This window comes from Leuciscus leuciscus (assembly GCF_965113295.1).
Source record: "Leuciscus leuciscus genome assembly, chromosome: 15".
Taxonomy (NCBI): Eukaryota; Metazoa; Chordata; class Actinopteri; order Cypriniformes; family Leuciscidae; genus Leuciscus; species Leuciscus leuciscus.
Window position 1 is genome coordinate 18,804,472 of NC_138739.1, and position 26,066 is coordinate 18,830,537.

General features: G+C 42.1%; 2 protein-coding genes across 2 annotated transcripts in view; one reads left to right on the forward strand and one right to left on the reverse strand.

Annotated features, from left to right (window-relative positions):
• LOC309475590 (uncharacterized protein) overlaps nt 1-26,066 on the reverse strand; it is a 335,445-nt gene that overhangs the window by 102,788 nt on the left and 206,591 nt on the right. The window lies entirely within an intron of this gene.
• The window catches only part of LOC309474915 (uncharacterized protein), a gene marked incomplete at its 5' end in the record, with an annotated part of 31,064 nt that continues 21,738 nt past the window's right edge, over nt 16,741-26,066 (forward strand). The window contains one exon of the mRNA XM_082137534.1: nt 16,741-16,942. Coding sequence (XP_081993660.1) covers nt 16,741-16,942 — 202 coding nt within the window. The remainder of the gene's footprint in view (nt 16,943-26,066) is intronic.

Here is a 26,066-nt window from a genome sequence, read left to right on the forward strand (position 1 = left end):
AGGTTTTGTTTCTAATTGATTTTATGTAATCTATAATCAGATCATTTGCTCTATTTTTATCCATCTAATAGCCCCACATCATCACATCCTACACCATACCTAGAGATTGGCATGGAGTATTTCCATAAGATCATCTCTCAATGCAAATCAAACCAGCTATTAGGCTAACTGAAATAAAACCATGCCAATCTCTAGGTATGGTGAAAGCTATGTGATGATGTGGGGCTATTTTAATTCCAAAGGCCAAGGGAACTTTATCAGGATGCATAGTATCCTAAAATTTTTTTTTTTTATTATACTTAAAAATAAAAATCTGCCTGCCTCTATGGGAATTTAACATAGGGGTGTCCAAACTTATGCACCCTGTATTTTAAGGAAGAACATTTATTTATTTACGATACATTATTCATTCACAAAGAAAATTGGTGTCCTTAAAGGTTGGATTTTTTCTATTTTTTTTTTAATTAAGGCATTAAGTTCAGTTTCCAAAAGATTATTTTTTTTATTCCTATTTTTAGTCAACTTTAGCATGGGTGTCTAAACTTATGCATAGCTCTGTATCTCATCAACTGCAATAAAATATAATATATTGATATTTTTTCTCATTCAACAGTACATTTCTACTCTATTCTTGCATATATAGATATACATAGTCTATATTATATTTCTCATATTGTATTGTATAGTTCTTTTGCACTGTGTTGGCATTCATTGTGAACAGTAAAGTAATAATTGCTCAGGAAAATCTACTTTCCTTTAATCTGGGTGTATGACAATAAATGCTTTAAATCTCGAAATAATATTCATCAAACCTCTGACATTGAAATGAACAGCAGTTTTCAATAATAACTAAAATAACAGTACACATACTTGGATGAATGACAGTATATCTAGTATTTTAATGCAGGACCATGAAGTGACTAAAACATATCTAGTAGGATTTAGGGAGGAACTAGCCGATAAATCACTAGGATTAATCTTAGCCTGGTTGTTAGCCTGCTCCGGAGCAGGCTAGCTGCAAAGTGTAAATCTCTATAGTAACTTAATGTAGATTAATTTAGCCTCCCTTCATGCAACCGAGTCAGGGCTAAATTCAGCCAGGATAACTGGAAAATCCCAGCTTAATCCCTTATCTTGCTTTTGTGCAATACCCCCCAGTATGAGGTTGATTAAACTAACTCTTCTCTCGTGTTTTGGAACCGACATACTCATGGTATGCGGGTTTGGGGTAAATCAACCCAGAGGTTATGATTTACCAAATGGTAAGTTAACCTTGCTTTCTGGAATACCCCCCAGTATGTTTAATATGTTATGTTTTGATTAACACATTATAAACATTTACTTTGCACCCTTTAAAACCTTGGCAAGAGTTTACGTCAAAAATGTATATCAACTTACTTAGAAATTAAATGATCTGGTCCAGAAAATAATGTTTTAGTAGGCTAAATGTTTAGTTTTACAATCCATTCATTGTGTTTCCAATCTTTAAAATAATACAGTGAAAAGGCAGTAGACGATGTGATAAACATGTTAATAACATGTTTATTTTGTTACACTTGTTCAATCAAATACTTAAGAAACATGCATTTCGTCCCTCTGAAAGAATTGCACGCATGCTCAGCTCATCAGCTCATCGGTTCTCCGTATCGAACGCGTCCGAAAGAAACAGTTCTCGGTTCTGTACTGGTGGTCCGAGAACGTACTCGGTTACTAACGTAACCTCGGTTCTCTCTAGAGAGGGAACGAGTACTTGCGTAAGATTACGCTAGGGGAAAACCTCTTTTCCTCGAGATATTGAAGCCAAAAATTATCCTTAATTTTGCAATAATGTAAAACGCATTGCAGCAGCATGCAGACATGGGCGAGACAGCTCGCGCGCCCATTGGCTGCTCTGCGGCAACTGCACCAGCCTATCGAGAGAGGCCCCTCATGACGCTAGTAACCAATGAGGGCGCTCCGCGCCCAATACGTCATGTCCCGCCAAAAGAGGGTGGGGCTTGGCTATAAATATAGCCTCGAGGGCTGGTTTGATCAGTTTTTTATCGCCGAAGCGAACCTGAGCGTGATGCACGCACGGCAAGATACGCAAGTACTCGTTCCCTCTCTAGAGAGAACCGAGGTTACGTTAGTAACCGAGTACGTTCTCTTACGAGAGTGCTCTCGTACTTGCGTAAGATTACGCTAGGGGAACACAGTGTAAAACGCCGTGCATGCTTGAGATACAACACTAAAGTCCCAAGGGCAGGTGCCCTGGGCTCATACAGTGCATGATCACACTGGACTCACAGAGAATCCGGGAAGAGGGGCTAGAATAGCATCATCCCTGTAATATAGAGCTCTAATAAGAGCAGATTATATCAAGTGTTCCACACAGCCAGGGCGAACTCGGCCTGGACTGATAAATATGGGGGACTTACGCACTGCCCACAGGAGTATACAGACGATCAGTGATCGGCGCTCTAGCAGTCTCAGCATACAGGGCCGATAGCATCGGGCAGGCAATACTGAAATTTTAGACAGAGAGCAACTTAGCTTGTAAAGCAGGGACCTCGAGGTTATAAAACCTTATAAATGTAGACGGGGAGGCCCAGCCTGCCGCCATACAGATATCTTGCAAGGCAATCCCGCTAGACCAAGCCCTCGACGAGGCCATGCCTCTCGTGGAGTGCGCTTTGACACCTAACGGGCATTGCAGGCCCTTAGACGTGTAAGCTAGCGCTATAGCATCAACTATCCATCTGGATAAACTCTGTTTTGACGCGGCTAGTCCCTTAGAACGTCCGCTGAACAAAACAAAGAGCTGCTCCGTCTGTCTGAAAACGGATGAGCGAGACACATAAGCTCTTAACGCCCTGACCGGGCAAAGGCAGCTTGCGTCCCCTTCCTCTTCAGACACCGACAGGGCCGACAGGGAGATCACCTGCGCCCTAAACGGTGTGTTGAGGGATTTAGGAACGTATCCGTGCTTTGGTTTGAGTATGACTCTCGAGTCATTAGGTCCAAACTCCATACACGTCGCGCTCACTGAGAGCGCTTGCAAGTCCCCTATGCGCTTCACTGAAGCGAGAGCCAGAAGAAACACTGTCTTGAAAGACAAGTGTTTTAGGTCTATTGATTGTATCGGCTCGAATGGGGCACCTTTCATGGCTTCCAGAACCGTGGAAAGGTCCCAAGCGGGAACCGAGGGAGGTCTGGGAGGATTCAGTCTCTTAGCTCCTCTAAGGAAGCGAATGACCAGATCGTTCCTTCCTAATGACTGGCCAAGCGTTGGTTCAGCGAACGCTGCTATGGCCGCCACATAAACTTTGAGCGTGGATGGGGCTCTACCCTTATCCAGAAGCTCTTGTAAAAAGGACAGAACCTCCGGCACCCCACAGTGTGAGGGTGAAGTACCACGCGCTGTACACCAGCTAGTGAACACAGACCATTTTGAGGAATAGAGCCGTCTCGTAGACGGAGCTCTAGCCTGCGTGATCGTGTTTAACACTCCCGCTGGGAGGTTAACGGGTACCCGTTGATGGCCCACACGTGTAGGGACCAAAGCTCCGGGCGAGGATGCCAGATCGAGCCGTTCGCCTGCGAGAGGAGATCCCTCCTCACTGGTATCGGCCACGGGGCGGTACTCGTCAGCTGCATCAGGACTGGAAACCAGGCTTGGTTTGTCCATAATGGGGCGACGAGTAGCACCGAGCATCCGCTTTCCCTGATTCGCTCTAACACCTGAGGTAGAAGCGTGACAGGGGGAAACGCATAGAGCGGGCAGCTGGGCCAGACGCGGGCCAGCGCATCTCTGCTCTTGGAGAAAAATTCCTGACAGTGGGCGTTCTCTTGAGACGCAAACAGGTCTATTTTCGCTCTGCCAAATGTCCTCCACAGCAGTTTGACTGTCTGTGGGTGTAAAGACCATTCTCCTGCCGGAAGATTGTTCCTGGACAGTCTGTCTGGTCCCACATTCAGGTGGCCGGGCACATGCGCTGCTCTGAGCGAGCGCAGATTGTGCTGAGCCCAGACCAGGAGGCGTTCCGTCAGCCTGTGAAGGTTTCTGGATCTGATACCTCCTTGGTGATTTATATAAGCCACCACTGACATGTTGTCCGAACGGACCAGGACGTGGTGCCCTTTTATATGGGGACAAAAAAGCCTCAGTGGGTTGTCGACTGCCATCATTTCCAGGCAGTTTATGTGCAGAAGCTTCTCCCGTTCTGACCACAGGCCGAAGAGCGGTCTGCCCTCCAGCAGCGCTCCCCATCCCGAGGTTGAGGCGTCCGTAGACACCACCTTCACACTCGAGGAAGTCCCCAGGCTTACACCTGACCGGTACCAATCGGTCACTGTCCAAGGTTTCAGAGCTGCGACGCATTTCTGATCGACCTTGAGGCGCGAGAGACCGGAGGTCCACGCTTTGCGTGGAACGCGCGGTTTTAACCAGTACTGCAGCGGGCGCATGCGAAGCAGACCCAGCTGAAGCACTGAAGATGCTGACGCCATGAGACCCAGCATTTTCTGAAACTTTTTGAGCGGGACTAAAGTGCCGCGGCGAAAAGTTTCTGCCATGCGCTGAATACTCAGCCTGCGCTGCGGTGACAGTTGCGCTGTCATAGACAGTGAGTCCAGTTCTGTACCCAGAAAGGATATTTTCTGACTGGGAGACAGCGAACTCTTCGCCCAATTGACTTTGAGACCTAAATTCTCGAGGTGGTCGAGTAATATGGTCCTGTGTTCTATGAGCTCTGACTGTGATCGAGCTAGAACTAGCCAATCGTCCAAATAATTCAGCACTCGTATGCCTCGGAGTTTGAGGGGTGCGAGCGCTGCATCCATGCACATCGTGAATGCGCGAGGTGCCAGGGATAGGCCAAACGGCAGGACTGTGTACTGATATGCCTGGCCCTCGAAGGCGAATCTCAAAAATCGCCTGTGACGTGACGCTATTTGTATTTGAAAATAAGCGTCTTTCAGATCTATCGACATGAACCAGTCCCCTTGGCAAATTTGCGAGAGGATTTTCCTGGTCGTGAGCATTCTGAACCGTCGTTTCAGAAGTGCTTTGTTTAGCCGTCTTAGATCTAAAATGGGTCTGAGACCCCCGTCTTTTTTGGGTACCAGAAAATATCTGCTGTACATGCCCCCTTCGCTCTGAGTTTGTGATAAGGGTTCTATAGCCCCTTTGCTCAGTAACTTCGCTATTTCGGCTCGAAGTAGATGTGCTACTTCCTCTCTCACCGTAGTTTCGATTCGCGCCGCTTGGCGTTGCGGGCGTCGACCGAACTGTAGCGAATAGCCTCTTTCTATAATGTTCAGCACCCACTCTGATACCCCGGGAAGCTCTGCCCACGCTTTACCGCGAGTGGCTAGGGGCAGAATGATATCTGGGCTCCGGTCGCGGCCTAGTGGCGGGCGGAGAGCACCGGTGTGCCGTAACATGAGCGCCGCGTTTGCAGCGTGTGAGATTGGGGGCGCGCTGATCACAGCGGGCGGCCTGCCCGCGCTCAGTTCTCCTACAGCGGTGTGCTGAGAGAGAGCGAGCGGGGCGAACCCCGTGGGGTTTATTATGTCTGTGAGCGAATGAGGGCGCGGGATATCGGGCCCATGCAAAACGCTGAGAACACCGTATGTTTGTGCAGACTGTATGTGCGCTGGTTTCGTTTTTACAGAAACCGTGAGACATGCAGTGTTTAGTGTTTGCGGGCACTGGGACGTGGGCACAATCACTACATTTGATGCACAATCGACTTGAGTCGATTTTATTTGTGCGGGCCGTGTGTGGCGGGCCGTGTTTGTGTGCAGGAATGGACACTGGGCAGTGGGCATTTTTACTACACTCATAACACCATCGGCCGTGGCCGGAATACCAGAAAATACACTCTTTATAGGATTTATCTGGGCCGCCGTAAAAACGGTGTTTGTGTGCAGGCAAGCGGGCTGTGTTACCGACTTGTTTGCTGCAAAATACACTGGAACAGTCGCAATTACTGGAACTGAACGAGCGAAAATTTTCGGTGGAAGTCCGGCCGCAGCGGGACTTGAACACCGTCGCTTCCTTAAGCTGGCTAGGAAGACTTAGAGGCCTCGGGCTTTACCTCAATCTTCGGCCGGGGCCCACGCGGCGGGGGGCGGCGGCCGGCAGAGCGAGAGCGCGGTCTCTGATCCCGGGCCTGGCGGCGCTGTGGAGCGGCGGCAGCTGAGGGTTGCGGCTGAGAGCTGCGAGCAGACAGCTGTTTAGAGCGACCTGCTGCGGAGCTTGAACGCTTAGGCAGGAAATGTTTCATTGCCTGCGAGGTCTTCTGAACCTCCGCGAATCTGTCTGCGAAATCCTTGACAGACGATCCGAAGAGGCCAGCGGAGGAAACGGGGGCGTCGAGGAACGCAGAGCGCTCCGCGTCCGACATCTCAGATAGCGTGAGCCACAGGTGCCTCTCAGCCACGGTAATAGAGGCCATGTTCCGCCCTATGGCCTGTGCAGCGGATTTAGTGGCGCGAAGGGCGAGATCAGTCGCGCTCCTTAAATCCGGCAGACTCACAGCTTCCGGTCCTTCCTCGTCCATTTTGCGGAGAAGGTTGGCCTGGAAGACCTGCAATATGGCCATTGAATGAAGCGCCGAGACAGCCTGCCCGGCGGCGGTATAAGCGCGACCGTGCAAAGCTGACGTAGTGCGGCAGGCTTTAGATGGTAGCGCCGTCTTAGCGCGCCGTCCAGCGGAGGGCGGGCAAAGATGGGCGGCTACCGCTTCTTCGACGGGAGGGAGAGACAGGTACCCCTTGTCCTTAGCACCGTCGACTACGGAGAATGCTGCAGACACGGGGGCACGCACTCTGGCTGAAAAGGGAGCGCTCCAAGATTTAGCGACCTCTTCATGAAGCTCAGGAAGAAAGGGCGCTGGTCTTGAAGGCTGTGAAGTACGTTCCCTTTGCAGAAAACAGCCGTCCAGGCGGTTGTGTGCAGGCTGCTGGGGCGCCGACCACTCAAGGCCGAGGCTCTCGACGGCCTGCTCGAGCAGACGCATGAGCTCTGCTTCAATGCTGGCTCTCTTCCCAGGGGGCCGGTGAGAAGACGGTGCGAGGTCCGCAGAGCTCGACCAGTCCTCACTGCCCGACGCTAGGAGAGAGCAACTGTCGTCCTCCACACAAACAGCTTCCTCGTAGTCTCCTATGGCGGAAGCGGCGGCAGACCGCGGCCGCTGACCAGCAGTGAGAGACTCGGGTGAAGCAGGCGGCGAAGCTGGCGGGCGCACCGGCGAGCTTTCGCGGGATGGAGGAGGTTCCGGGATCCGCTGAGCGCGGCGCTTTTTACGGCGCGGCAACGCAGCGGGCGAAGATGCAGTCTCGGAGAAAAATGCCCGGCGAGTCCGCAGAGTCACCATGGGCATTATCTCGCAGTGAGGGCAGCCGCCCTCGACGAGCGCGAGAGCTGCGTGATCCTCACCCAGGCAGGAAACACAGATGACATGGTGGTCCCCGTCGCTGAGTGGGGCTCGGCATGAGCCACAGGATGAACGAGACATCTTAAAAAAGACGCTCGTGCTCTTTTAGAGAAGTGTGTGTCGCGGTGGCGAACACACACAGCAGAAAAGGATATGTACGCCGGAAAGCGTGAGCAGGAACGGCGACTGAAGGCGGCGAGTTGTCATCCAGCAGCTTCAGATGTGGCGCTAATCCCGCTGAGTGCTTAGTCCAGACGGCGTGGCTTCCTCTCAGGATCCAGCGATGCGTGCGCTTCGCTGAAGAGATGAAAAACTGATCAAACCAGCCCTCGAGGCTATATTTATAGCCAAGCCCCACCCTCTTTTGGCGGGACATGACGTATTGGGCGCGGAGCGCCCTCATTGGTTACTAGCGTCATGAGGGGCCTCTCTCGATAGGCTGGTGCAGTTGCCGCAGAGCAGCCAATGGGCGCGCGAGCTGTCTCGCCCATGTCTGCATGCTGCTGCAATGCGTTTTACATTATTGCAAAATTAAGGATAATTTTTGGCTTCAATATCTCGAGGAAAAGAGGTTTTCCCCTAGCGTAATCTTACGCAAGTACGAGAGTACTCTCATAAGAGAACCGCTGTACCTGTACGTTCGGTAGTGCGCATGCTCATATCAACTGCTCGTGCTCATCACTTCTCTCAGCACAACATGTCTCAGTTCAGTGAACTGTTGGATTTACTGGAGTAACATATATGCCTACTCCGGGATATTGGTTTATTTTGAGTCGAAGGGACTGTCAGGACTCAGGCATGTCCGAAAGTGAGTAACTTTATGTGGCGAGGTGATGGATCGGGTAAATTACGGTTACACTTATGAGGAAAAGTGTAACTAAATGAAGAGCAGACTACGCCACCCCGTTTCACTAAACGGGGAAATTTATACAAGACACGCTGGTTCGTGACCACAGACGACAAGAGACGTGGATCAGAATACAAAAATACTTTTTTTATTTATCAACAATAATTTAATATATAAAAACTTTGAGGTGGACAAAAGTTTTGCACTGTTAAGTGTGCACCAGGCCAGAAATAAAGAAAAGAAAACAAAAATAAAGAACACAAAAAAACACTTTTGGGCTGAGGCTTGCCAGCAGGGAGCTAGCTGGACAGTGAGTGTCCTAAGATCACACCACTCATCAAATTCCACTCCACACAACACTCACACTCACTAGGTGAAAGACACACAGGTGCCCACGGCAAAACACTCTGTGAAGGAACCACCACCAAAAGAGGACAGACAGCTAGCTTCCCTGCACAGGGCGGGCCTTCAGCTCCTGAAAGAAGTAAAAAAAACAATATAATATACTTTCACAGTTAGCTGCAAACGTATGAAATTATAATAAAACAAATTCAACAAAGAAATCGACACTCTGCAAGTTACTAGGCACAATAATTAACCTGGCTGGTGGTGACCTAGAAGGTTCACAATATGGCCACATTACAGCCGCCAAAGGCTATGAACAAGAGTGAAATAAACCAAAAAAATACAATTAAACATTAAATCACAAAAATCAAATCCAGGATTACAAGAACAAAAAGAAAATGCTGCTCCCTTCACAGTCTTTGAGGAACGCACAGAGCGAAGAGCTCAAGGATAACCAAATGACTGGTGGTGATTTACATTAAGTGGGGCTAGATTATGCCATCACATATAGCTACGTAATGCATGGACGGACAGCTCGGAAGCTAGCCTCACACTAGTACCACCAGCGTTTACAACCATATAATGCTACCGACACAATATAAACTAACGAAAATAATTAATGAATCACGCTGGTCACAGTGGTACTAAATGGCAGCAGAACAAAACAGTGCCGTCTTAGCGACGTTGTCAATGGAGCATTTTGCCCCCGGTCCACAGTGATGAACCGCTCACAAGTGGTTTAATGCACTAAAAGAAATGAAAACAATTAATAAATGAATTTAAAAACACCCACCTCAGGTTATGCAAGTGGTTAGATTTACCTACCCAATGGTAGATCGCTAGGCCCACAGAAGATTTAGTTACTCACACGCAGTCTCGTTCACAATAGGCAACCCGCAAGTGTACAGAGATGTTGCATCTGCTCAAACACATTAGCCGCGCTACGATGGAAACATGGGTTTACCGGAGATCACATCAAAACAAACGTTAGTCTGTCAGAATAAACATACCTCGGATAGGGACAGCCTGCACCCAAAAGCAACGTCGCATTGATTTGAACAGTAACCTGGCTAAAACATGTACACATTCACTATTAACGTGGGAATGCATTAACAACAACATTAGCCAAACAGCTAGGTACATACCTCCCACGGAACTGCGCACGCACCCACAACAACGTCCGTGACGATGACGTATGCCCAGGTGGCCTGAACTCCGCCTTAAGTAAGCAAGGGGTGGCTGCCGATAGGCTGTCACCCCCGTCACTCAACACAAATCACAGGGCGGAATCTAGCCCGCCTTGCCACATTTAGTAACTTGTTGTGGATCAGTGCTGACGCAAGACGCGAACTGTTTCGAACGATTCAGTCCGATTTAGTGTACTGGTTCGACCAGTTCACTAAAAAGAACCGGTTCAAAAGAACGATTCGTTCACGAACCGGACATCACTAAACGGAAGTGCCGCACAAAAACCGGAAACTGGACCCATATTTACTTCCGCGTTCGAAAATAAGGTGAATAGAATAGGAGCGCAATTATTCTGACTAAAATATACATTAGCACTAAATTATAAATATATTTAGCTAAAACATTTGTTGTTGAATATTTGTTGTTGTTGGTGAACATAAATGTGCAAGAGAATTTCAAACTTACATGTGTATTTTTATGATATTTAGTTTTTTTTTTTTTTTTTGGTTTAGTAAATTTAACTACTTCTTTAAAAAACATTATTTTGTTTTTAGATTGTAATGTTGCAATGTTAGAATGTAATGTGATTTGACCCCTTTTTTGGATAGACTGCAGATAGACAGCAAGGTTTCACTATGTTTGTTTTTATAACCTTCAATATAAACATTGTTTGTAGGACAATGTCGATCAGGATATTAAATATTTAAAAAAAATAATTTAAATACAGGTTTTTTTTAATTCAAATAGAAAAATAATAATTAAATACTCAGATTATACCATACATCGCCATTTAGCCCAAAAATTCAGATTTATTTGGCAATTGGCTATTTCCCAACCCTACCGGCTGAAGTTTTAGCTAAACTTTAGGTTAATGATAGCTACATTATTATCACTGTTAAATTGTTATTTAACAATAAGCCTACATTCAGTCCTGAATTAAAAATTCAGTTTGTTGTGCCCCCCTAAACTTTTTAGCACCAGCCGCCACTGACTTTAATATCCCATAAGGTTAGGGGAAAGATTTTTATTTTTTTTTTGACAGGGACATTGCAATTAAACATAGTACAAAACAAGTTAGTAGCTGATGCTATGCAAAAAGAGTTTATAGCTAGAGCTAATTTTCAACTCCAGTCCCTGGTTGGGCCTTTACACTGCAACATTTTCTATTTCATCATAAAAACGTATCTACAGACACACCATATAAATCACTTACATACACAAACCAGCTATTTACAAATGGGTACATTCCTGTTTCGATTTCATCCAAGACTTAACTCGAGAAGTGAACATTTTAAGCTCAGTCATGGTTTTATGTTCAGTGGGTAATGAGTTCCACAACTTTGCACCTTTGTATGAAAAAGCAGACTGACCAAATGAAGTCTTACAGTACGGAACTATACAGTTGTTATTGATAGAGCCTCTGGTGACTCTGTTGATGCTTTGTCTCTGCATAAATGAACTAAGTGGCTCAGGTGCTATATTATTGAGACATTTGAAAGTTAATTTGAGAAAACATAAATCACTAAAGCTTTCAAAGCTTAACAATTTATACTTCTGAAGAATATTGCAATGATGGTAACGGATTGGCTTCTTGTCCATAATCTTTATAGTTTGATTGTATAATGACCTGATGTGTTTAGTTGCTGAGAGCGTGGCCTGTGCCCATGCTGTCATGCAGTATGATATATGAGAGAATATCATAGCATACATGTACAGGAGGGCGGCCTGGTTTGGGATGTATTGTCTAATTAGTTTGAAACAGTTTAGGTTGCTTTGTATAGTTTTTGATATTTTCTTAAGATGTTTGTCAAATTTTAATTGGGGGTCAAGAATCAATCCAAGGTATTTAAAATCTGTTACCAATTTTATAGTTGTGTCTTGCAAAGTAATCTGAAAATTTTGTTCCACATTTTGTCTTTTAATAGAAAAACACATTGCTACAGTTTTAGTTGAATTTAGCACCAACTGATTTTGAATGAGCCATTGACTGACCTCAGCCATACAAGTGGTCAAAACCTCCGCTGACTGTTCCGGTGACTTAGCGGGTGCATAAAAAACAGCATCATCCGCATAAAGTTGGCAATTTACATCTGGACAAATTTGGGGCAAATCATTTATAAAAAGACTAAACATCAAAGGTCCCAGTATAGAGCCCTGTGGTATGCCCCTTTGAATGCGTAAGAGTGGTGACTTATCCTGACCAACTTTAACACACTGATGTCTGTCTTGAAGATAAGATGTAAACCAGCTAACTGTCTCAGCAGAAAAGGATGTCATCTTGGATAGTAGTAGGCTATGACTGACCGTTTCGAAAGCCTTTTTTAGATCTAAAAACACCGCTCCTACCACCTGACTCCTGTCCATGAACTGTTTTAGATTTTCAATCAAACAGCAGTTTGCAATAACCTGGTCTAAAACCAAACTGCTGCGGGTGGAGGAGTTGATTGGTTTCCAAGTGGTCAATCAATTGTGCAGCTACTACTTTCTCCAGTACTTTTGATAAAATAGGCAAAATGGATATGGGCCGATAATTGCACATACTATCCAAACTTCCTGATTTGAATATTGGTATTATGACGGCCTTTTTCCAATCTGATGGAAATTTACACGTTCTTATTGACAGATTAACTAGATGTGTCAATGGTCTTCTCAGGACACTGCTGTATTTTTTAAGAAAGCAACAATCAATATTAAAAATATCATTTGATTTAGAATTAGATAATTTTGCAATAATTGATGTCACTTTCATTTCATCAACTGTTTTGATGTAGAAACAATCTGCCGAAGCAGAAGGAGCTGAAAAATTTAAGTTTTCAGTTGTTGAAAAATCTTTACACAAGTCTTCTACTGATTGCACAAAATATGAGTTAAATTCGTTTGCCATTACGGCAGCGTCATTCAAATTTTTGCCATCTATAGTAAGTCCCCGAATTCCTTTGTGTTTAGTTGTTTTATTAGTTAAGTTATTTAAGTATTTCCAGAGAGAATTATTGTTTCCCTTTGCATTTCCTATAAGTTTAGTATAATATGATGCTTTCGCTTTTCGTAATTCATGGACCACTTTATTTCTCAAGCTTTTGTAAGTTAAGATATCAATATTAAGCTTTGAGCTTAAAGATTTCTTTAGGGCCATGTCTCTCATCTTCATTAGCTTTTTCATGTCATTATTTAGCCACGGAAGGGTATTATTATTTTGTTTGTATTTCTTTTGCTTTCTAAATTTTTCTATTAACCCTGAGATTGCTGCTGTCATAGAATTGCAACATTCATCCACATCCTCCATGGCCATAATTTGTTCCCAATTACAGTTCTTTAGTTCACTTTCAAACTGCACAGTTTTAGATTTAGGGATAACTAATCTTATATTATTATTATTATCAGGTTTACCCAAATATTGCAGTCTCTTTTTAGTGAGTTTTCTAACTGTCAGGGTCATGTTGTGGTCTGAGAGTCCAGTTATCAGATTATAGGTCCTAGTAATACGCTCTGGTCTGTTAGTAAAAGCCATGTCAATGAGCGTTTTTGTTTGCCGAGTAATCCTCGTAGGCCCTTTGATCATTTGTTCATAGTCAAATTTAGTCATTATAGTTTTTAATTTTAGTCTACAAACCTTATCAGACCAATTGATATTGAAGTCACCATACCATATTGTCTCTCTATGAACCTCAAGCTGTTTCGCTACCTTACTCAGCTCATCATAAAAAGACACCTTATGAGAAGGTGGGTTATAGAGGACTACAATATTAAAGTTCATTGATGTTGATAGAGTTACATTAAGAGCAAGGCATTCGAGGGGGGTGTTAAGTTCTACTACGTGACATTTAAATATATCTCTGATGTAGATTAGCACGCCTCCCCCCTTCCCAGAGTTTCTGTCCTTTCTGTAGCATTGATATCCAGAAACGTCGATCATATTTGTTGAAATATTGTTGTGCAGCCAGGTTTCCGTCAAACAAATATAGTCCAAGTTGGAGTCGAGGAGAAGTGCTGAGATCTGATCCCTTTTGGAGATTAGACTGCGGATGTTGAATTGTCCTCCTAGTATTCCTTTTGGTTTGCTCACAGGTTCCCAGAGCACTCGGGCATGATTGACCGTTTGAAAGAAAAGATGTTCTTTTTGCTTTTGCGTAGCACGACTGGCCATATTGGAGCGTGTTTGTAGCGTCTTGCACGCCCCTCCATTAGCACGCCTCGCTGCCCCACTGTTTACCGATTGAGAGTCATCCCGCGCGGTTCTACATCCGCGTAAAACTCGGCGCAGTCTGCATAATCTCAGCACCCGCGCATGAGTCTAACAAAGATAATGACTCACCGGTCAGGCTGCGATCCGTTGTACACAGGCGGCTAAAATCACTAGCGGTGTACTCATCGGCTTGACGCTGCTCCTGTAGTTCCTGGCTCAGAGCCAACAGCTGAGCGGGCCAGGGCTCTGCACCGCAGGGCTCCAGTGTGTGCAGGGGCGGTAGCTCCACGTATCCACCAGCGCCTAGCCCCACCTGCTCCACAGAGCTAGCCTGCTTCTCCAGCAAGCTTGGGCCAGGATTTAGGTGTATATCCCCAGCTAAAAGCATAAGCATCAGAAGTATTTTGGATGCTTGTGCTTTGCCCTGCTGAGATGTTGCCTTGTTGCCCTTGTGGTCCTTGCCCTTGTGGTCCTTGCTCCTGTTGTCCTTGCTCCTGCCGCTCTTCCACCAGAATGACGACCAGATGGTATACAGAGTGTTGTGTCCATACCCAAACATATAGAGCTTAGTTTGTTTACCATAGAATAAGCCGTCTGAGATACCCTCATAAGATGAAAACTTGGTACTCCAAACACAGAACAACAATAATAAAAGTGATAAAATACAAAGGGCATGAGTGGAGCCCAGCAAACCACCCCTGCCTTCGGCAGCCATCTTCGAAGCAATTAGTTCATATCAGGGAACAGGGACACAATTGCCATCATAGGTCATACTCTAATATGGCAGATGTAGTATGTCTAAACTGTATTCATAATACACACATGCATGCTTTTTACAACATGCATTTTAACATTCAAGAAGCAAGTTCTTCATAAACTGTTTAACCAGCTCTGACAGTACATGAGTTCCTCTAGTCAGCGGCAGACAAAGCGATTGTTCAGGAAACTTTTTTTTAATACAGTCATTTGTGTACAACATTTTCTCAGTTCTGATCGGTAATGCTAGTGACACATAAATTACAGAATGCACATTTGTTAAGAATACAAATATTAAGATTCCTAAATAGACACTTGTATTCTTGAACACCTGCACAAGGCTGATTGAGGAATACAAACTATCCTTAAAATCTCTGTTATCATCTCTTCGTTTTTCTTCCATCAAAACTTTACATTGGCTGTCTGTGTGCTGTGCTATGAATATTGTTGGTTATGCATATTTGGACATCCCAACAGCCGGTGGCGCTGTTCGAATGTTTTCAATGACTGACCAATCAGAGCAGCACAGATAAAGCAGGGGGCGGGGTTAATCTGTATGATGGACTCTAGCAAACATGATAATATTGCGTTTTATTACTAAAACACCTCTTAGACTACATCATTTATTGAAAAATTTACAAGAATTATAATTCTCTGAGAAGAAATGTTACGCAAGCAAAGAAAAAATATTTTTTATATTCATTTTAACACTAGAACTCCCAAGGCGGTCATTTTGACCGTTTTTAAATTTTACAGTGTAATAACTTTGTTAAAATAAAATAAATGTGGCTGTAGGACCCTGACTTTTCCTAGATATGTGTATATTTTATTCTGACACTGTTATTTGATTAAAATCACAAAACACACAACAGTTCTGACTATTTCTACCTAGAATGACCATAACGGTCATTTTGACCGCACGCATTATAAATATCATAAGTCCGCTACATTGCAAGTTTCGCGGAGGGACTTCATCACACAACTGGCGAGCGAACTTCGCTCCGACCACATGGAATCAAAAGCCATACAACTGGAGGAACTGCAAACAAAATAAAACCAAGGAGACGTGCCAAATGTCACAAAAGTGTGTGGGAGCTGCACACGAAAGGCGGTGTTTACCTGTGTGGAATGTGCGTAAGCGTCAATGATGCGGGGTGTTTGCGCCGTTCAAATGGGCAGTTAACCTGATTTTGCTCGTTAATATTTTTTGTTCACTGAAACTAATCGTTCTAGCAGTTCATTTTCTTGTTTAGCTATTCATGTTTTTTCTTAGCCTGTTTGTATACATTTTCACATTCATTTGAATTAAAATTTTGTGTCCTGTTTACCTATCATTGTAGATCCATTTATTTTTTTATTTTGTATTAATTATTGAACTTATTTACAAACAGGGCTGTACTAAACGATATGAGCTTTGACGTTTCCTAACTTTTGTGCATGTCTATTCACGTGGTGAGTGCGGTGAAAAAAATATTATTTTGACGCAAAACGTCCCTTAAATAGAGGCAGCGCCTGTCGGGGGAAACTTTCTTTTGTGCTTGTTTTAAGGGCTATGACGACAGGAATTAAAAGCTTCATTGGAAAAGAGAAGGTTAACATGTACAATAGATATGACATGACGAAAATGACGTTCAGTACGGCCAAATGAACGTCAAAGTATGAACGGTCAGAATGACCGCTATGGTCGTTCTAGTAGTTATGGAATTCCGGTAGTTCTAGTGTTAAATTAATACTTTTTGGACTAAAAAGTCGAACTGATTTTGTGTTCTGGATAATTATCAGGAACTCTACGCCGATGTTTGCATGATTACATTTATCTGTCATCTTCACTGGACAAACACAGGCCAGAATTCCCCGTTTTAATGTTGTGTGTTTTGTTGCGAACTCTTGATATGAATTAAAATGATGCTATCACTATAACATTACAATCAGAAATATCAAAGCATGAGCCTTTAAACTTTCGAGTGATGTATTGTTTGTCAATAGTAATTAAAGCTTTGATGGTAAAATCATGCCGTAAATGTAAACATACAAACATCGGAACCAGCTGTGGTTTTAAGCAAGTTAATGGGTTAAAAGGCCCTGAGGACACCGGAGAAATCACCGTCAGTAACATCCGAAGAAATCAGTCTGGAGATTATGAATTGGAGATCAAGACCGCCAGTATGATCTTACACAGGAAATTACATATTACTATTAGTGGTGAGGAGTTCAAACTTTCTATACATTTGTATTCTGTTAGATTCTATAAGTATCATATTTAGATTCTGTGATCACTAGTGAACAATTAATGCTCAAATTAACACTGAAGTTCACACTAAATTAATTATATTTTAATGTTAAAGATGGGCAAGTCATTTTATTTAATTATTTTCTGGGGCAGATTTCCATTTGTTTAGGCGCAGGTGCCAGTGCTATTTTAAAAATGTTCATAATTTTGGTGTACAAATATCTCCAGTAAGACTAATATCTTTCTCATATTTGAATGTTGCTCAATGTAATTCGTCGTTCTGAGTCATGAAACGCCCCTGGAGGAGGAGAGACTTTGTTCCCCATAGAAAACACATGACCAAAGTACCAAACAGTGGAGCTGAGGAGGGCAGTATAGTTTGGGCAGCTTTACTGTTAACTATTGTAAAATGGATATTACTTTTGATATTCTATGGCAAGAGGTGATATACAGACAGTAGAGATGAGAATAATGTAAGTAAAGAAATAAGCAACATTATTTGCCAATGGGATTATATTGAGATTATATTGGTTTAAAATAAATTTCACAGGGAATTAATGTTACAATGTATAGTATAGTAAACTCATTGAATCCTTCAGCTTTGGGACACAGGTTTCCCTTTCTTGAAGCGAGTATGCCATTGTTGTGGCAAAAATATTCATTAAACAATCATCACCTGCGTAAGAGACATTTCTGAGTCAAACTGTCTTTTAAAAGTATTTATTCTTGCAAGAGGGCCCAGTTGCCACACAGAAGTCACCAGTACAGTCTGTGAAACAAGTGCGACCAGGAGAGGGAGGGCAGAGGAGTCTTAATACTGCTTTCAAGGTCTTCTGCTTACAGGCCCTTATCTAAACAAGGAGAGGCTTCTCTGCTAGTTTTCTGATACTGCTAAGTTTGTTCTTACAAACTCACAAATTCTAAATTGGCCGGCCTCTGACCCTAGGGGTCAGAGCCCCTTTTAAATCTGCCTCCTCCTGACGTCTCACCTGTTTCCCAGTGTTTAAAAACACACACACATTAGTCATATGTTGGCAGACTACGTACAGTCCAGCAAAGATCATTTCAATGTCTTAATAATGAAAATAATGAAAATCAACACTGTAAATCAATGAAAATCTAAATTTTCCATTACAATTCCCCCTTTTTATCATTCATTGATAACTGATCAATCAAGACAAACCAAACCATAATAATACTTAAACTGTTCATCTCTGATTTTCATATGACTGATCACTCTTCTTTAAACTTGTAGGAAAAGAAAGGATTAAAATGAAATAAGCTTAGGCTGTTTTTGTAAGGATAGGCCATTAATTTTATAGCAAGCAAATAAAGGTTTATTCTGAAACCGGGCTAGACGAATAAGCACTGTTATTGCATCCCCAACACTATATAGATCGGACCCTCAGTCATCTCAGTATAAACAAGAAAAAGTGTAGGTTATATTTAGTAGGAAAACAACACATCAGTTCAACACATATCAATTCAACACCCCTTGTTGATTTCAGGAAACTATTACACAAAGAAAAGGAAAAAGTAGATAAAAAATATCCCTCAATTCAAACCCTGTCCTTGTATGCCTCCTCGTAACACGGATGGCTACTGTTTTTAACCTTCTTTACACATTATCATCGTCCTTAGAAAGAAAGAATTTAGAAAGTAAGAAAATAGGAAAATGAAAACACCCTCCAAATTTACCACGTTACTGTAGCTTCCACTACTTCCACCATCTGCCTAATTTTGTTCATCCTTGGGATAGGCTGTCATTTTCGCCAATTTAACAGGCATTCCAATTTTCTCGTATCCCCTCATGAATAACAAAATTATCAGAATAACACATACAATCATAACTCTTATACATTCAGCCTTTTCCATTAATCCACGCCCATCTACACATTTCCTAACCGTATTTTGTTAACTTTTAATTCAATTGGGCAATGGTTTTACTTAGTAAGCTCTATTTAATACACTATTTAATAAAATCTAACCAGAAGAGTTTTATGATTTTATCCATTCTATCCAATTTGATTGTTAAAAATTAACTCTGACTTTTCCATTACAGACCGACTGTCTTTTTGCTTATTACCATACTTGACATCATTGAATAGAATTTCCACTTTTCCTGAAAACATTTGCACCAATCAAATCATTAGATCTATATCAATACTAAGCACTAGTTTGATTTAATCAAATGAAATCATCAACATAATCACAAAACAAATTATTCCACTAAACTTAAACCATTAGTTGGTCCACATCCTCCTCCAGGTGTGTTGACCATCTCGTTCACCCCATGGACATTCCGTCTTCACCAATATGACACTTTGCGTGCCGTAGAGAGGATTTTCCATCGCTGGCAAGGGAGGGTACGTTACTAGCACGTCCTTGACCCCTCACTGTCCTTCGCGTCGGCGCGTGGGGTTGCTGAGGTTGGTTGGTGTAGTCTAAGGTCAGAGGCGTGGACCCAGATGTCACCCTCTCCAACCATTTTCTGATCATTACAAGATTTTTCCTTATCCCGACCGCACCTCTACTGGAATTAACCATTTCCTGCCCGCTGTCACCTGTGAATGCAGACCCTAGCTATTTTGTTATTGACCGCTTGTCTGGCCGGTCGTCCCTTTTGGTGTGACCTGTTGAATCAACAGCCTGAAACATATTGTCACCAGATAATTTTGCTCACTGAATGGCACTGAAAAACCTGAAAGGAAAAAACTCTCAACCCGCTTTGCTCATGTTAACAAAACAATATTTATACATTTTGAACAGAATCAGTTCTGTTCGACACAATCCATCCTGACATCCTGCAAAAGGAAAGTTTTAAGTTATGCGCTGCGCAAGGTGTGGCACCTCTCTGCCACAATAATAACCCAGTTTACTGGGCATAACCATAACCAACCAACGTCGAGGTTATTGTCAGATAGTAAAGTACACATAGTTTCTTTTGTCTTCTGTGCTGCCGCGTCCTTCGCTGCCGAATCTGCACACTTACAGACAGCAATTTCGTTACGGAGAAAAATGACTTCTTACAGGGCTTTTACCCAGTTAAACGCAGTGTTCTCCCAACATTTATTGTCCCACCTGTATGATGGCTTTCAGCTAATTTGAACCCCTTGGTATGGTAATTGTTACCATCCCCCTTTTGATGCATGATACACAATGGTGTTTGGGTAAACAAAGTTTTCAACACTAACCCAAATGTTGTCCTTCAGCCAAATTTCCCCCAGACATCTTTCTCTGCCTCTGAAACAAAACATTATGTAAGCCACAATCTCATCTTCTTATCTAATAATTTGAAGGGCACCGGTCCTGAGTCTTACTGCTTTTCAGGCAGTTTGGTCTCTTAAAGGTCCCATGACATGAAATTTTCAATTTCTGAGGTTTTTTAACATTAATATGAGTTCCCCTAGCCTGTATATGGTCCCCAAGTTTCTAGAAATTTCAATTGGTATAAATCGAGCTTTTCCTATCTTTCTCTGCCTTTGAGAAAATGGAGGCTCAATCAGGCTGATCTTGAATCCCCTCTTTATGACGTTACAAGGAGGAATGTTACCTCCCCTTTCTCTGCTTTGCCCGCCCAGAGGATATTTCTCGCCCATGAGAAAACGAGCTAGGAAACAGGAACGCGCACGCGCGATTTTAGTTTGTCCACGAGAGACATAATGGCTTTTGAGCGAGCAAAGCATAATAATTGCTCAATAATTGGATGTACAAATGAACACTGAAGGGTCAATACAAAGCTGGGCTTGCTGAACGTCTGAAACTAAAGTCTGGATCACTCTCTTTGGCTCTGCTACACACCTCGGACAAGTAAGTCAACTAATGATATATAAGTGTGTTGCTTTACTGTTTATGGTTACCTAGCTTGTTACACGTAGAATGTGGCTGTCACATGAGCTATGCAGTTTATGTGTGTGAATACACACACTGAAACGCGAGTGTTGTACACTTCTTTGTTATTTGGATAACCGTTTTCCTGTTGGTTATATGGCGCGTGCGATATCCGCATTTCAAGATCGCAGAGCTTGATGTAATTGTAATAAGATAAATTACAGACGTTACAGATCTCATGAAAAGGCAACAGTAGGTTAGCGTTAGCTACATGATAATAACTGTAAACCATCCGAATAAAGTACCGTATCCAAACATAATATTTTAAACTTACCATTCGGAAACGTCCTGCTGGAGCTGCTGAGTTGCAGCTTCTCCATCTGGATCAGATTCTGGGTCAAACTGAAATGCTTGAACGACTGCGTGTCTTCGTGCCATTGCAATATATCCAACATAAACAAACATGCATGGTATCGTTGCGCAAGATGGTCAAGGCCACGCCCACCCTCCACCTTGCGCCGCCTTTCTCCTCCTCATTATCATTTAAAGCTACAGACACCGAAACGGCCTGTCTGAAGGAAGCTCATTCTGGGACTGGTTTGTAGTGGCTATAATTCTGCACCGAGGCTGAATTTTTGGAAAGAGATTTCAGATACAGTACTAGGGACCACTAAGGTCTATATTAAAGCCTACAAAAAGTAGCATGTCATGGGACCTTTAAGTCAGTCATCTACAAACATTTTCCAATGTCAAAGTCATCAATTGTTTCTATCAGGTCAGGTCGTCGTGTACAGACTTGGTCAGTATCAGTCAAACAACATTCTCTCTCTGTTCACAATAATCTACAGAGCTTGATGACCAAATTTCTTTCAAATTTGTCATTTGCCTTAACCCATCTGTAATGATAAAACTCATTCCAGAGGTTAATGACACAATATACACACTATGGGGACAGAGTAGCTTCCCTAAACCAACACATACCAAACATGAATCAACACTCATATTCTCATATTCATATCTTTGATTTTAACTCTAAACATATTTAAATTTTAAATAAGATTTTAAACTTCTCATTCTCCTGTAGCTTTTACCTAATTTCACATGGTCTCTTTACCAGTTTCAAAGCCTGTTTGTTCATTATTAATTTTCTCTTAGAAAAGTCAGCTGGGTTGTTTTGACTCATTATCATTATTTTGCTTCAACTTGCTTTAGCATGCCGATAACAGAAAGACTGACAGAATACCATCCGTTCCTTCACTCAAGCAGTCTCTCTCACTATAAACAAATAATCTTTTCAACAGCCTCCTAAGACTGTAATTTAGACAAAATCTAATAATAAATTCATTTCAATAACCTTTGACCATTAACCTTTATCCAGACTTTTCTTGAATCTACAAAAGCTGTCTTCACCTTTTGCCACCACCACGTCTAATGACCTTCAGGACTTAAACTTACAAAACATATCTTACATATCTTAAAGACATATTATTTCAATATCAACTTCTATAATATTTTCCCTTGCCCATAAGGCAACCAACATCATGTTCCTGATAAAAATTAAGTTTTGTTACTGTCTCCACAACAAATAATGACAATCACCTCACGGTCTCAGCTGGCTCTTGAAAGCCCATTCCCATCAGCTCTTTATCTATAATCTTCATCAGGGTGTTGTCCCCTGGCATGGTTGCAAACACTTGTCATAATGAAAAACAAGCCATACAATGAATGCAGTTTCTTGCAAGTGGTACATAGAGGAACTCACATTTTCTGGGTCAGACATGCCGTAACTCCTCACAGCCCATCTGGCCTCTCAATGATCTGCTGATGCTGGTGGCCACTCAGTCAATCAGCGCCACTCTCATACCCAACTCACATAAAACACCGCCATTCTGCAGATACCCAGTGTCGGCGTGACCCTCTGCCTTAGGTTGACCTCTGGCCCTAGAGAATCTTACCCGTCTTTGAGTGATATCACTTCGTGCACACTGGTAACCGCTCTTCCCCATAACAGAATCTTTGACCATTTTCTTCAACATAATCAGTTCTGGAGCTTAGGAAAGGCACACTCAAGAGTCACCAGAGCACTCTGGACTGCCTAATAGTGTTAACACAGGGAGACAGGTTAATAACAACAGTATTTAATCACTTAAATATTTTAAACATCTTCAAATCAGCAAAATCGCAATACTGAGCTTACAAAAATGTCACTTCTATCGTTTAAGACTTCTTTAAAGTCATTCAGTTTTACTTTTAAAACATTTACAAATTTCCCTTTAAATGTATGAAATCTGAACTGCCTTGTAGCATGATTTCTTTTAACATCCATGTCTATGGTTTTCAACTAAAACAATGTGCCTTGCACAGGCTCAGACAACAGCTTTCAGCTGACATTGAATGAGAGAGACTCTGAGGCATTCAGGACTGGTACACTGTACTCTCATAAACTTCTTCAATCAAACTTTATCCACCATCTTTTAACTTTAGCCCAGCTTAAAGCATCTTTGCCAGAATTTACATGTATTTTCAAACAACCATATTTTACATTTGTCTTTTGCCCACATCAGGGAATTTAGACATCACATTACAAATTTCCTCTCAGATCGTGTCTCTGTCGCACTGGACGTCTTAGCCACAGCACACACCAGATTCAGATAAGCAAACTGTTTCAGCCAATCACACGCTTATCTTTTTAAAGCAAAACATCAGCTCTAGTTCTTTCATGGTCAACCTCCATGTCTTTCTACACTAACAAACTGTTTGTTTAATCAGACACACATTTTACATTTAGCAACTGTTCATCCAGTAATACTGCTTCTACTTATTTGATCACATTTCATCTCAATTTTAGTTGTCAAGTTCTCAATTACTTCAATGTTTTTTCTAGGAGTTTATCAATCTGCAATTAGGATTCACACTAACTTTGAGGAGGCTAGCACTCTCCGCTTGTGATGCATTTTTTTGCATCATTGTAAATAATCTGTCAGATTAGTCTCTCTACATCATCTAAACCCTTTTAAAGTATTCCATTAAAACACAATCATCCTTTTAGTTAACGGTACTTTTAAAATATTTTGCAACTCATTTGTTGGAGTCATTATTATCTGTAATTTTACATCAACCTGTATTCATCAATTCACTAGCTCTTTCCTTCAAAACGATTCCCTTAAGACTTAAATCTTTCAACCTTCTTTTAATCTTCGATCTTCTTACGACTTCCATCTATTAACTTTCCTTTAACTTTCTTTTCTCCCTTGCACGTTCTTTTCACTTTCTTTAGCACTGCGTTCACATTCTTAGTTCTTTCTCAGACGAAAACTTTAATATCGTCATTTAAATACTGTTCTACTTTCAAAAATCCACATTAATACACGTCACTTTCACGTTATCACTTTCTTTTCTGAGTGTCCATTTACAATTACGGGCTAAATGGCCCTGCTGACCACAATTAAAACCCTCTCTTTACCTATAGTTTGATCATTGAGCTTGCAAACAGCTCCAACTTACTGCACACCTTGAAGCAGTGTGTCCCCATCAGGAATGTAAACAGAGCCACTGATAAGCAGTTCTCTGTATTCTTTTACAGTCCACCAGTGTGGATTCAATCACCATAGCCAAATCATAATATTTATCATTATTATTGGCAGCACATTAATTTTCATAAGTTGCAAAGAAAATCACTCAACATATTCTAAGGGGTTTTCACTAAACATTTTCTTTTTTAACTTCACATTTCTTTTAAGTCAAAGCTTCAGCTGCTTACAGCGTTTGCTCTCTTCTGTCCTACTGTTTGTTTCAGGACTCTTCATAAAGTATAAACATTTGTACTATATGCCATCAATTTCATTAAAACTGTGTTGAAACAGTATTCCTCTATCAAATGGTTAGGCTGCAGATTCAACTTAATGTTATCATTATTTTCTCAGTCCCACTTATCTCTGCTGTTATTCACACTCATTTCTTGCTTTTCATTCAAACCAACATTCAACCGTTGCTTCACAGTTTTATACACACATGTTTTGCACTGGCACAACTTTCCTATGTCTAACATGCCCTTTTCCCCATAGTTTTCTTCATTGCACAGTACACCGGCGTGCAATATTTACTGTTGGACGTTCCCATAATGGCTGTCTTTTTCTCTATCACTATTGCTTGTGGCTTTTGACAATTTAGCGCGCTCTGACTTTTCACCTAAAATCAGAAGGGTTGAAATTAATTACTGCTTACATTCAATATCTTTCCCTGGAATTCAGTTTTGGCCTGGAAATCTTTTATTTCCTGCCCTTTTGAAACTTTATTTCAGTGATCAATTATTTCGGCCCTCTGAATTAATTTCCTTATTAACGAGTACTTAGCTTCGGTCCGGACAATATCTTTGACCTTACGTCTCAATTTCCGTTCCCTTTTTGAAAGCCTTCCCTTTTCCCCGTACCACAGCTCTAGTTTCAGTTTTCAAATACAGCCATGGAATCCCAACTTCTGACACCAATTGTTGTGGCAAAAAATTCATTAAACAATCATCACCTGCGTAAGAGACATTTCTGAGTCAAATTGTCTTTTAAAAGTATTTATTCTTGCAAGAAGGCCCAGTTGCCACACATAAGTCACCAGTACAGTCTGTGAAACAAGTGCGACCAGGAGAGGGAGGGCAGAGGAGTCTTAATACTGCTTTCAAGGTCTTCTGCTTACAGGCCCTTATCTAAACAAGGAGAGGCTTCCCTGCTAGTTTTCTGATACTGCTAAGTTTGTTCTTACAAACTCACAAATTCTAAATTGGCCGGCCTCTAACCCTAGGGGTCAGAGCCCCTTTTCAATCTGCCTCCTCCTGATGTCTCACCTGTTTCCCAGTGTTTAAAAACACACACACATTAGTCATATGTTGGCAGACTACGTACAGTCCAGCAAAGATCATTTCAATGTCTTAATAATGAAAATAATGAAAATCAACACTGTAAATCAATGAAAATCTAAATTTTCCATTAGAGCCATCCATTTATTTTAGCTCACACATTCCCTTTTTTCTGCATCATATGTCTACCTACAACAAAATATTACTTTGTTTTATGCATCCAAATTAATTAACATGCATTACAATAAAAATTTAATCATAAATGATTGAAATGACACAGAGTATTAATTTCAGTTAAACTTAATTTTCACTATTTCACGCAGAGTGAAATTCCTATAAGACTTTTCCCACATGCAGTCCATTTACACATAAAACAGCCTATTGCACTTACTGTACATGATCAGCCTCTGATCAGTTTT